The 14,816-nt window shown below is 36.0% G+C and overlaps 1 protein-coding gene across 1 annotated transcript in view; it reads left to right on the forward strand.

Moving 5' to 3' along the window:
* Positions 1 to 14,816, forward strand: part of LOC108747045 (nephrin) — a 106,305-nt gene that overhangs the window by 87,831 nt on the left and 3,658 nt on the right. The window contains exons 5-7 of the mRNA XM_018484276.1: positions 6,723 to 6,874; positions 14,331 to 14,475; positions 14,613 to 14,743. Of these exons, the coding sequence (XP_018339778.1) occupies positions 6,723 to 6,874; positions 14,331 to 14,475; positions 14,613 to 14,743 (428 nt within the window). The remainder of the gene's footprint in view (positions 1 to 6,722; positions 6,875 to 14,330; positions 14,476 to 14,612; positions 14,744 to 14,816) is intronic.

The raw sequence follows: 14,816 nt of genomic DNA on the forward strand, positions 1-14,816 counted from the left end.
GCGTCATCTCAATAGTGATTTACTTTCAATCCAAAAATAGATTTCAATCAATTCAAGAACAGCCCCGTTAGTGTCTATTTTTACGCAAAAACAGATTGTCATTTTGCACGTTATTACGCTTTTAATAACGTCGTTATTTATTAATACGATTCATGAGAATATCGACAGGACGGCGCTATTAAATGTTATCGAGTCTTTAGGTATACAAACATTACATTTGTAATTGAATGCTTTAATGCAGTACATCTTTAATGGCTCATACGCCATTCAGTGACGATTGGCGTGTCCTACATGACGATTACCTACCGTTAGAAGCAGATTTACATAGACGTGCAATATGTGGAATTTTGCTTCGAAGTGACAGCTAAATCTACTAATATCCGCCAACATGCTAATATGATTTGTAACTCTCCTGCGCACCGCGTGTGTGCGCCGTGGATAAAGCCACGCTGAATCCACAACCATTTGCCGATACGTCTGCCTGTTAATATTATTATTAGTATTATTATTGAATAAGCGAAAACACATTTGCGGTGCATGGAAGAGGGAGATGCGCGCAATTCCGCAATATAGATTAATCTGCTTAAGATGCGTATTTCCCACCCTTTGAAAGCAAATTTCTGTGAACACATACATATGTATATTCTAATTTATGTTACAAAGTAGCATACATATAACATATAATTTATAATTAGAGTACGAAGCTTTGAATTACATTAAGGTATAAATACATAATCGTTTTAATTAATTATAATTATTACACATTATTTATCATACTAATTGTTTATTATTAAAAATTACTGCTAATAATTAATTGACTACCAATTATGCATTAAAAGTCCACAATTGCCAATAAATACTTGCCTTTGCTTAGCAAATTTGTTATATTAAATTTCATTAGTGGATTGCTAAAATAGAATAAAATAAGTGCGTTTGCTCTCGTGCTGTGCTAAATAACGTAATTGCGTAGAAATAATTGAAATTAATCTACATTAAAATACAATATAGTTGTTGTTATAATTTTAGTTATTATTATTGTTATTTTAGTTATTATTACAATATTATTTTACTATGCTGTTAAATCAATCAATTTCTTTCAAGAAAGTAGATTCGCCATCTTCGTAAACTTTCTTACCGCGCATAAATAGATTATTGACAATGATTAATCTGATCGTAGACTTGTCTGTCGATGTTCGGTAAACACGTGATGATCGATAAGCGAACGTGATTTGCTTCGATTTAAGCGCTGCTGTGGCGTAAAAGAGGCTGACGTAACGTATCAAAGGGTTAAACGTCGCGGCGACATTACAGTTGCATTAATTAACCGGGCATGCCGAGGACTTATCGCTAATGAAACGGCCGCTTAATTAAGATGCAAACGAGACGCTTCTCGCGTACGTGCACGTAGCCACGCGCGTCGGCTCGAGCTTCGCCTCGTCTCGTTCTAACCCCCTTCCGTCTCTGCTCCTCCCCCGATTGCGAGTCCATAAATCTCAATCCGTAAACTCAAACACCGGTGGAATTGCAAATCGTAAGTAACAAACTGCCGCGCGAAGACTCGCGGCATTACAACGAGCAACGGGCGGACGGATAGCCTCCCCCGCTCTTTGAAGCGAAGCGAACGAGAGATCGGTAAGGCGTCTCGTATATACCGCATCACCACCACCGCACATCCCCCGGTACCACCACACTGCCACGTCGTGCCTTTGTCAATATTAGGTTTCCCCGTGATTACGTAATAAAGTAAACGTCGTTTTAACCCCTTTAGTCGGCGCGCTATCGACCGCCGTTCGAATTAGTTCGGTGCAAGTCATGTAAATTAGTCCCGAGTCGTAACTCAGGGGGTGGAAATTGGGGAAAGTGGTGGCAGCAGCGGTGGCGGCGGCGGTAGCGGCAGCGATGGTAACGGCAATGTCGGGGCCAAGACAGCCTTATTGCCGGTGGCGACGGGTTAGAATGCCTGAAATATTACTATGCCAATCGGGTTGTCCTGGCGCGATGGCGGCGACGCGGTCACGGTGCGATTAAGTAAGTTTCTTTCTCACTGAATAAAGGTGTCCCCAAGGTAACAAGCTGGAACCAAATAGCGCAGAGACGGTCCCCACATATTCCCAACTGAATTATTCACTCCAGCGAAGCCTCATGATTCACCCAACACTAATTTTGCACGAGCCAACAACGTGTGGTCTATAAATGTTTATTTAATTGGAATTCTGAAGTACTCTACACGTATTTATATCTGATCATGTCGTTTTAAAATTAAGGAAAGACGAATATGATATTTTACGTGCTGAATAAACAAGCTTGTTCTACTTTTGCTTTATTTATGATAAATCATTCGATTGAAGATCGAGAGGTTGTGAAATCTCACTTATTCTGTAAGTAGATAAGCTAGACTCTTCAGGAAAGAGATATTGTTGTGCGAGGTTTCTGTTTGAATTGGAATATTTGTGCGCTTACTGACTCCACGCGAGCTACCGAAGCTTGTGGTGTTTCTGTCTGCAACGCTGAGTCTACATAAATATATGATAACTCATGTAACTCAATTTCATGAAAAATGGGATATATCCCGATTCCAATGTTTTTCAAATTCAATTTGATCCGCTTTTACGTAGAAAAGAAGAATTTTATTAAAATATCTAAAAATTAGTTGGATATACAGATCTGAAAATAATTTTATCGGATAATCAAAATTATGTAGAACGCTCGAGTATAATGAGCAATGTTGTAAAAAATTTTGACGTTCTAGCAATCTGCTTGAGCGTTCTACATAATTATTTTGATACCTATCAAAATTACTCTCAACTCTGTATACGTATATAGCTATTAAGTTTTTTAATGTTTTGGAAAAACCGTCTCTTTTAAAGTTTTTTTCGTATCTGTATTTTTCCATTTCTGTATATCCACAAATATTGAATGTACAGAGAAATTACAGTAAATCTTGAAAAGCACGATAAGAAATTGCTTTTCCCAAAATAGCAGTAAAATCCTCATTTTATCCCAGACCGCTCGCGCTTTATTCGTCAATAAATTTATGATAAAGCTGAAATTACGAGCGATTGAGGTATATGGAGCGTATGCATGCGGCATAATTCCGTAATCGATCTTGAATTATTGAGTGGAAGTAAAACTGTAGGGCAGAATAATATCGGCGAGGATTTCACCGCGGGCAGCAAGATAGAAATCGGCTTTAATTAATTTCATTATGCGGCTCATCGCCGGATGGCCGGAATCTCTACTGGAATGAGGATGGAAGAGTGGCGGTTTGTGGCAACGTGGTGCAAAAATGCAACACCACTTTTTAATTAATAAATGTCATTTACGAGGCGGATATCCATCCGTTACTCCGATTGATGCTATTCAAGACTGACAGACAAGTTTTCGTCCTAACATTCCGCTCTGTGTTCGACGTCACGTCGGAATACGCCGTTCTCGCGAATAATTACCGCGATCCGTAAATGGACGTGCGCAAATTACTTGAAAAGAACGACGAAGATAGATCGTTTCCGTACGAATATTTTCGGTCTATACAACTTGACGCTTATCGCCGTTCATATCGCGCCGTAAATCAAGGAACTTCCATAATGTATGATCCTATAAATACAATAACCAAAACCTCCGATGGTTGTACGCAGCTAACATTTACCATTACCGATTTGCGCGGCGGCGCTTCCAGTATCCGCAAAACCATCGTTCGCGGTCATTTTGCACCGTTATCGACAATCGCCTTACTCGCGCCTCTATAAATTCTCAGTCACATCGCGTGCAACGTACAGGTATAGCCGAGGGCAACGCAACGGATCCGCAATTTTCTCCGGGTTCAACGCACTCCGGATGAAAATCTTTATCCAAGCGGCTACGGGAAAATTCAGAGGATACGCGAATAACAATATACGCCACGCTTTGCATCAAATATACGGATGTTTGAATTAAACTTCACGAGCCAATACTGTTGCTCGTCCGATATCGAAGACAGTAATACTCATTCAATCTGTCGCGAAATAACTATTATTTCTCTCGAATTTAGGAATCGATTTCCGAAATACATTAGCATATTACATTCCCATTCCATTAATATTTTATAAGATTATTACGACTTTAGCAAACTCGGAAAGAACAATTTTGCTGAAGTGTCTGAAAATTTAACTGGCTACAGATCTGAAATTAACTTTATGGGATCATCAAAATAATTACGTAGGACGTTCAAGCTGTTAGATATCAAAATGTCATTGCAGCATTGCTCATCATACTCGAGTTTTTTACACAATTATTTGGATGGTCTACAAAATTATTTTCAAATCTGTATCTTAAATTTTTTTAGTTACTTCAGCAAAATCATTCTTTTCGTACATAACAAAAATTTAATAATTGAAATGATGATATTAATTTTAATATCTTTAATAATATCAATTCTAACTCAGCAGACAAGCCGATGTTATTTATTGTCGTTTTGACGTCAAAGTGACAAGTAATATCAGCTTAATTGTTTGCTAAGAATCTTTAAAGATATTAATTCTATTATCATTCTAAAACTGTTACGACGAAGAGAATACTAATTTCAAAACCATTTTATATCGGAAAGTTACAGGTCGATATTTCTATAGTATATTTCTATAGCTCGACATTCTATATACAACTGGCGACAATTTTCTGAACAACTTCAATTCCTCGTACGCGAGCGAAGTGCACGCCGATGATGTATCGCTTTATAACAAAGAGGATTTATCAACGTCAATTTGGTGTGCAGGAAGGTACGCGTCTTGCGGCCAGCGACCCGCTATAACGAAGAAACGAGCAGCGGTCGAGGGCAGCCGAGCGCTTAATTTTACTCGCGCCGTTATCGCGAGGACGTTAGAACAACGAGTGGGGTTAATTAATTGCGGACCTTTTTTAATTTGTCTTGCTAGACGCCGGGATTACCGCGAAATTTTTAAACCGATACATCCAGTCGAGAAGCGGAAGCGGTAAATTGAAGATACTTTGTTGAAATGCGAAAGGGGACTTGGGAAAAATTTATTTAACTCGGAAAAGTCTGCGATGATAAAGAAATGTGGTAGATAAAGCGTATATACTCTAAAAAAGACTCTCAGCTCACAGATAAGAAGAAATTTATTCCATATATAATGTCGAATTAGTTTATTCGTTTTCATACATTTTTCTACACAAACTTACAAGGCGACTTAGGGAGAGTTTACGTATAAAAAAAATCTGCGAAGCCTCATTGCGAAGTCAGCCTTGAGAAACACTTGAATCATCTTGAAAAAGAGCGTGCAAGATGGGACGCAAGATTAATTGTCTCCGCTCTAAATTAAGTTATTCACTTTGTTATGGTACCTGAGCTATCGCGCGGCAAGATACATGGCGCGTGATAAAGTAGTAAGAGAGCGGAAAAGAGAGAGAGGGAGCAGTAGTAGGATTAATGAGGAGAGGGAGAGTTTATGATCTCACGCTTAAAATTCGTCATACCGGTTATATGATTGCAAAGGGCTGCAGAATCACCTTTTCAATTCGGTATGTAACTTAATCACATGCTCAAATATTTTTTTTCTCTAGATGAATTTATTATTTCTGTTCGTTTTATCCGGAAGTAGGTAGTGTGATTTAGCTTAACATTAGCAAGCGCGTCTCGGTCATTTTGACGGAAATATATTTATGCACATATACACTATTTAATACCAATAGAACAATGGTAATTCCCTCAGTTAAATAACATTTGGTTATTTTTAACTTCCGTGTATGTTAAAATGTAAATCAATCAAATTGCTATGGTTAAATTGCTAGTTTCAGAGTAAACAATATCCATATTAACGTTTACACTTAGTAAATAGTAATCTAAATTGGAATTAAATTTAATACATTTCTTGAATTGAATTATTTAACTCCATTGTTTTAGTCGAATAAAGTAACGACACATTGAGAAACAGTTACGATCTAGAAATAATTAAAAATAACTCAATGAGTATAATTATATAAAAATAAAATTTAAAATAACTCATGAGTATAATTTGACATTTTGAATTTAGTGCACAAAGTCCAAGGTGTTCAATTGTTATAATAATAAAGACTTACTAAAGATTGAGAGATATAAAAACGAAAAAGCAAAATGACTGATGTACAGCCCTTTCTCGGATAAATATAATAAAAACTATTTTTGTATGGCAAATAAAAGCAATAATAAGTAAACTAACAACTTTATACTCTTCAACAAATGTAGGAAAAGTACACAGAGATATAGGAATCAGCGCATTATTGTGTAAAAATATTATTCAGAAGATAGCCGTACGAGGTTCGATTTGCTTTTGTCAATCTCAATAGAACAAAAATATATACACATATTATGTCTACATAATCACATACTTTTGTGAGTATGGCAACCATGGATCGAGCAAATTATCAGCTCAATCATAAAGATTTACCATCACGGTTGATCGGCCGGAAGGATCAAAAAACTTCTATAAGATGTTATAATAAAAATTAACTGTATAATGACCAATAAAAAACTTTGATAGAAACCACCGGAAATAAAACAATATTAACGTTTATGTCTATTAAATTAAATTAAGGCTGTGTTAATGGTATTGATGAATTTAAATGAAATAATAATATTTAAAAATTCTCTCTCTTACCAGCAAATTTTACGAAAGTCATTTCAATATTTTTTTGCAAACATTTTACAAAAAGATAAGAAACGTTATTTAATCAATAAATTGAATAATTTTCAGTCAACCCCTTGGAAGTGAAAATAATTGACGGAAACCGACCGCTGTCGGCGGGCAAGAAATACGACCTGGTATGCACAACTTCCGGTTCCAGACCACCAGCTAGCGTCACCTGGCGAAGGAACGGTCAACGCTTAGTGGATTCCAAGGAGACCGTAAGTGTGTTCCTTTGTAGAATAATTTTCGTTCTTACAGTCAACGTATATTTCACCCAGCCATTCTCGGCAGTGCATAAACTTGAGTTTGTAGTTTTGAGTAAGAGAGAATCCTTGATCTCTTTATCAGGAATATCATGTTAATTCATGTGAATATTTAACTCTTTTAAACAAATGGAAGATTATGATATTTCTTTAATGGAAATCTTAATGAAAGATCATGCTAAAAAATACATTATAAATCTATTTAGTTATTTTTTATAATTTATAATATATTATTTTCCTAGTTATGATGTTTTAAATATAAACGTAAACAAATATAATAAGATAAATACCAAGATAAACTATCAACATAAATGCCTTGTTAAGTTATTTTATCGTTTATGTTCTGTAATACATTAAAAACGCATCTGTCACTGCGAGAAAGTTTTGTCCTACGCGTGTCTAAACTTTCGAAATTTTTCTTACATATTTACTGTGTTTTCGCCAAACTGTAAAAGATATCACAAGAGTTCTAGAGAGATATCTTTTTCCTCTATTTTTATTTAATTTATATTTAACTTAAGAAAAGAAACTTATCTATGTGATATATAAATCGGAAAATACGAGAGGAACGTATTATATACCTTTTTTAAAATTGATACATTTATGGTCGTGTGTTATTGACGATAATTCGCGGATTAATCTCCTCATTAACGAAAGACGATTAATCTCTCACTATACCTCGCCTCGTCTAGTTGACATGTGTCTCCTAATTTCGCGGCGGAGCAATTTCCACGTTCAATTATCGTGGATTAAACGACATTAAAAAAGACATAGGCTGACTACGTGATTGACTGGCGTTTACAGTGAAGCCTATCGTATAGGGATTATGTTTAATTGAAATAAAACTATCCTACAGCTATAAGTCGAGATATAGTCCTAATTTAAGCATCATTGAGATAAAAGAGAATACGATGCGGCAATGATTTAATGAGATTAAACGTCAAGAATATTCAAATATAATTAAATTACATACAACGACAAAATATAAGTAAATTGCTTATATAAACTATGTTTATTTTAGTTAAGAATATTCTTAATGTATTATCCACTTTTAGTTGCAAACAAACTATCTGTTCTCAACTGATTCTTCTCGTTCATTAATCTCATACTTTTTGTTTCATTTTATTTATCGATTTTTCTTTTAGTGAAAAATCTTCTCGGAAAAATTTTTAATTATATTAATTTCTTAATTAAACATTACTTTTCAGACGTGAAATTAGGATAGATAACACGTTAGTCGTAACTAGGATCTACAGTTTTTCTCTTTCTCTTTTTCTAAAAAGAGAAAAATATTAGGACAGTATGTTGGCAATGTTATAAAACAATTGTTTATTGAATAGTTTGAACGTTTTGTTCACAAAATATGAAATTCCCTCCGTATAAATCTTGCATCGATTTACCATGGAATTGAAAATAAAATGAAAAAAGCTAGAAACTGTTGTATAACAGTGTTACACAATCGAGTCGTACGCTGTGTTCTGATAAAAAAATGTAACATTTCGTCGTTACGGGATTAATCAACGGCAATGAAGAGGTACGTCGCAAATATCGATAAATCTAATTACGCGCAGCTCGAATAAAGAATATCTCACCGGGGCGATTACGATGATACTTGATCTATGAGAATGAAATCCTCTCGTGCGCGTGCATTCCCCCCCCCCCTCTCTCTCTCTCTCTCTTTCTCCTTTCCGTTCCGATACAATTCATTAATTCATTCAATTTCATTCCGAGCGCGCGGCGAAATAAATTTCGATTTAACGTAAATCGAACGCTCTAACCGGGGCGCGGCGTTTCTGTCGCGAGAAACGGATGAAGGTATTTCGTATACAAAGCAAACAAACGTCAATGGAAACGCGGATTAGCGAAAGAAATGAAAGAACGTACTTTCGAATAAATTGACCCGTTGTCAGGCGAAATCGAGCATCGGCCTCTGTTTATTCTACTTCGATTTCCCCGCTCCAACCCCCGGCAAAACACATGGTATGCGCGCAGGGTACATGGATGAGAGGTGACGCACGTAGGAAACGGTGCGCAAACAACGCGACGCGCGTCGTATCCGCCACGTTTTGATCCGCACTTAAGACGACGACGTAAATATTTGCCGGGTAGCGGCGGATTAAGGACGTGGGCGAAGGGTGCGAAGGGCCCCGTGCTGTGTACGGGACAGAGAAAATATTGTTTCAAAGTCGATACCCGCGCTAGACGACGCGACAGTGAAGATTGTTTCGCTGCTTACGTAAGAAAGTTAAACACAGAAGCGGCGGGGGTTGAAGGGATGGAAAATACGACGAGAGAACCGGTATAATCCACGATGGAATGTCTCGACCGAAGAGGCCTGTTCTTCTTCTTCCACTTTTCCCGCTTCTTACTAATCACAGTTTCCTCAGCGAGTTCCTCGCTTCATCTCTCGCAGCTCTTCGCGCGATTACGCAACCGCGCGTAAAAATAGTTACCGTGATGTATATACAGGCTGTCTCACAACTACCGAATTTCCTCGTAAGGACATATTCTTGAGACAAATATAATTTTGAGACAAAAGTTCTAATACGAAAATGTCGAAGCTACGATAATTTGTTGAATTCTATGCTAACTTTAAACGCTTATAAGCAAAAAATCATTTTACTTTTAAAGCCTCTATTATTATTTCTGGATTCTTTTGAACACGTTCTAAGACGAATATCCTAATACGAAAATATCGAAGCTATAATATTTTTTGAATTACACATTATCTTTAACTAATTATAATTCAAAAACTATTGTAGCCTCGACATTTTTGTAGGATTTTCGTCTTTAAGAGGAAATTCGATAGTCGTGAAACACCCTATATACGAGTATATTATATATATATACATACAACATTCCGTAAACGGGGGTCTCGCGCTGCGAGCATTTTTCCCCCGTATCGTATCATGGAATTGCAGCAATTATGTTAATCGATTCGACCTCGCCGGAATGCGCAGTCGGAAATATATTTTTAATGAATGGCGCATCTCTCATTTCGTAATTATCTTTGCGCGGGCCACCGCGTGAAACGGCGCGGCGCGCGGAGCTCTCCGCCGCCATCGGAACGAAATTAGAGCGCGAGTCCGCTACCGTTGATTTATTCCCTCGGCAAGACGCGAAATTTATTATTCGCGCGCGCTCTCTGCCCCGCGATTATTTTTTAATCGCGCGACAGAATCGCGGAGAAGAGGGAGGAAAATCCCCGCATCCGTCGCGCTCTCGCGCGAGATTGAAGCCTCGATTGTGTGAGTCCACTTTTTCCGACACACCGCGGGAAAGTTGAAAAAGCGCTCGGAATATTTTGATATTTTATGAAAAATTTTGCGTTATATTTCGTTCAGGAATATGAGTAATGTGGGCGATGCGTTTTTCTGACTATCCTCCACACTATTCCTGTTTTATGCGTGGAGCGTAATCCCTAAACTCAGTTCATTGGACCGGAGCGAGCGTTTGCACGAGCATGGATGTTTAATTCACGAAACGTAAAGCAGAGTTATTACGGGTGCTTCATAATCCACGAACTTGATTTTTCGTAAGCTACGAAACTTTTAAATAGCGTAAAATTATGAATTACGCTTAATTTATGGTATGGGAATAACGAGATATTAATTAAAATATGAAATATTAGAGATGCAGAAGCGAAACTTGAATTTTACATGATTTGTAACAAAAAAATCCTCACATGCCGTCAGTCTGAATTAACTACCTGGATTTTATTTTATACCATAATATTAAATTGACGAGACGCAATATAAATTTTGTTACACAATTTTATCCAGGGGGATAATAGCGTTTAACAAAGTAGTTTTCATTTTAGCGAAAATCGAAAAAAAGTAAAAAAACAAGAAAAAAAAATATTTCACGTTTTTTTTTCCTTCGACACCTCGGAGCTATTCGACAAGTATTTGCTCGGATAACAAAGGGAAAACAATTCTCATACGAATGTTTTCGAGGTCGTACACTGATCGATTGTTATAAAATTGGTTCACACGTTCACCCACGCGCTTTATTCGGTTTGTTTTGTGATCAAAATCGATAGTAAAAAAAAGCTCGCTTTCCGTCGTTAATACGCGTTATTTACTCGTCACTGCTATCAAACGGCTCACTATTTACGAAACGTTAACTGGCGAATAATTCATTTACGAAAAAAAGGCGATTTTGTCATGTTTTTATCCATTCTTATACGCACGTTTGCAAACCTCCTACGGATTGTACGGATAAAGAGAGATAAATTTGGACGATCGTATATATACCTATAAACGCGACGAGACGGAGTGGTTAACCGGCCACTCGACATATTGGACGTTCATTAAGGCATCGATTCGCCTTAATTACAAGCGCAAATTCGCGGACTCTGCGCGACTCTGATTTAAATTATTATATTTCCACGCTTAACGACGCTTTTACCACGGGTTCGTACCTGCGATAACGATAATTCTCCTGCCACCCTCGCAATGAGACACACTTGTGCCGTACAGAGGTACACGTGCGCAAGAGAGAACCTTATTTTATGGTCACTTTAAGGAGCTGTACGAGCCGTGGTCGAGCTTGCAAATTACATTGAGTGCGCGTCTCGACGGTGTAAATCGAATCGGAAGTCCTTGGGCGCGCGGTTTTCCACGGAGATGCACGTCTGATTATTCAGAGGCGTTTACTACTTGAACAAGTTTCCAAGTTAAACGAATCGATATTCGCGGTTTTAAATCGAACATTATAATCTCAACTATCATAAATATTTCTTACCATTAATTTTTTCTACAATTTTTTGTCCCATGTTTAAAGAATAAAATAAAGTATTGGATTGGAGGAAAAGTTCTGCGGTATCTAGGTAGCTCAAAATTATATATACAATATCTATTAAAAATAATGAAAATGTAAATTTTAAAAAAGGATTTTGAAGCTCGAAATCTCTACTTTCGAATTACTATATTTTTTGAATTTATATGAGTTTTGTAATTTTTATATATATGAGCTCAAAAAAGGGAAATTTTTCTTCTCACTTTGTGAGTCTGTTACGTGTCAAAAAAAAATTGGTGAAAATTGTCCACTATCTATATCGTAAAAGTTTGGAGTTTTTTTTACAAAATCGTTTTTTAAAAATGTTTCTACGATTTTTTATTCTTGAGTTATTCACGAGTTAAATAAACAAGAGCATTCTGAATTTGATTGCTCATAACTCCATTAAAAATTATCTTACTGCAATTAAAAAAACAGATTCTTAAAGAAACGTTGCTCTAGTCGAATAGTATCATGCTAATTTTTTAAATGTAAAATATATAGAAATTTGAAATTAAAAATTTTTGTGATATTACTATCCTTATAATCATTGCGTAATGGAAAAAAGGACAGTAATATCACATTTTTAGCTCAACTGTATATATTCTATTATTTTTTAAATTAACAATTACACCACTTGATAGAGCAATGTTTCAGCTTTAAGAATATGTTTTATTAATTACGGTACGATGATTTTTAACAGAGTTATGAGCAATTAAAATTAAAATGCTCTTTTATTTCATCCGCGTGTAACTTGATAACAAAAAGTCGTAGGAACATTTTTTAAAAACGAACTTTTAGAAAAAACTTCAAGCTTTCGCGTCAGATAATTTCACAACAAATATTATATATTCTGTATATAATAATATATATAAGAATAAATATATTTTGTATTTGAGCTCTAACAAAATTCCACAGAACTATTTCTCCAACTAATTATAAAATGAACTCTGAATATAAAATGTTAGATTATTAGCTTACATTCAAAGAACAGCCTTTTTGCTGTGAAGAATATATCACGATATATCACATGTATCATACTAACAGTAAATAAAATAACGGGACCCTATATGTGCCTATTAAGCTTTGTGATTTTTTTCTAATTTTTTGGTGAGTCTAGAAATGAAAATTAGTGGTCACATTCCAAAGAAGGAACATTTCTGAATGTTAATAAAAAATATGAAACAAATATTCATATAGATAGAGTATATTTAAAAAGAAGTAGCATTACGCGCATATATTGGATACATATGTACTCAATATGACCTAAGTATATTTCTTTCTTTTATAAAAAAAAATGTTAGAAAAATAGAAAATAAAATAATCCATTGTTACTTTTATAATATTATAAGTTTATTAATATATTGACATAGAAGAATATACAAAGAACTATTTTTCAAGCAATGCTCATTTACTTATTTAGTTATCTGCTTATCTATTCACGATGTTTAGCAAGTGAATTAAAATCCATAATCTGAAATAATAACAAGAGCACAAAAAAAACGTTACAATCGATGTGTGTACTATCAGTATACTATCAGTATACCATAGTATTCCACATTAGTTCCACACAAGAAGTTTCTTCTCTTTGATTATAAAAAAAAACATGACAAAAATATAAACTAAATATATAGTATTGTAAAGTATGAATATAGAGCTACGATAACATCAACTACTGAAATTAATAACAATCTTCTGATAGTTTAGGAAGCAATTATTTATCTATGAAATATTACGCTATCATATCACAGCAATCTGCATTTTGCTTTACTGACGATAACAGAATGAACAAATTGAACAATATAAACTGATGCAATCGAATCAGGCGAACAATCTGCACCACCTATTACTGCTATCTGTTGAATTAATCGTATAATACGAACAAATAGGTGTTTTGACATGCCTATATTAATTCCAATTACCTTAATTAATTATTAGATAAAAGATTGAGAATTTCATTTAAAAAAAATTATAATTTGTTTGTGAAGAATAGCTACAAATGCACGTCTTTAAAAAAAATTGTTCTTTAATTTAAAAAACTGATAGATGAAGTAATACATTAAAAATTATATTATCTATATGCATATCATCCATACTACTTTAGAAGTTTCATCATGCATAAAATAAAGTTTCTTAGTACTGACATATGCGTTTTTGATGCATTAGGTAAAGAAGACAGTTAAGATATGGTATAAACAACATAGAAAAATGAGAAAGCGTAAGATCCTTATTTATTACTTGCGTACTTCCTTACATAAGTTGCGGAAATTTATCTGACACATATACATTGAATAATTCAATGAAACTCGGACATAATGATGATTCTGCCCCAAAAAAAAGATAGAAGTCACTTCTTTATTTATTAAAAAAGTAGGCCTATCCCTCGAGAAGGGTAACGAGAAATTGATTGAGAATTTCGACTATGATTAGCTCTGACCCTCCAGGTCAGATGATAGATACGCTTTTAATATATAGGGGTTGAACGGGTTACTTTCGCCGCCATTGACGACAGTGCGGATAAGCAAACGGTCGTGTCGTGATGAAGAAAAAGAGAATAAATGCGACGAGTGTCGGCGGGGTGGACGGGCGGAAACTGGGGACTCCGATGAACGTTATCATAATGTTGTTACAGACCTCCGTCGATGGGAACACGACCACCAGCGTTTTATCTTTCATGGCGACGAAAGCAGACGCAGGCAGACACTTGTCGTGTCAAGCTGAAAATCGAATCATGGGAATCGCGCCGATAGAGGACGGCTGGGTACTCCAGATACAATGTAAGCTCATAAACGACGACAGGCCCCGAATCCAGCTATGTTCCCCGGGGCGCGCTCGCGGCGCTCTTTCCTTATTTATTCAGACGCCCGGGATTTCCGGTCGATTTTGACGATTTATCGAAGGTCGTGATTCGCAGATACGCCAGAGACGCAGATCCAGCTCGGCACGTCGCTGAATCCTAACACCATACGCGAGGGCACGGACGTCTACTTCGACTGTCTTATACAGGCCGAGCCATCGGTGTACAAAGTGGAATGGCGACATCAGGTGAGCGAAAACACAATTTTATAATGAATTTTGTTGACCGTACTAGTGCATGTTAAAGCCGATGTACACTGAT

The sequence above is a fragment of the Trachymyrmex septentrionalis genome, unplaced genomic scaffold (assembly GCF_001594115.1).
Source record: "Trachymyrmex septentrionalis isolate Tsep2-gDNA-1 unplaced genomic scaffold, Tsep1.0 scaffold190, whole genome shotgun sequence".
Taxonomy (NCBI): domain Eukaryota; kingdom Metazoa; phylum Arthropoda; class Insecta; order Hymenoptera; family Formicidae; genus Trachymyrmex; species Trachymyrmex septentrionalis.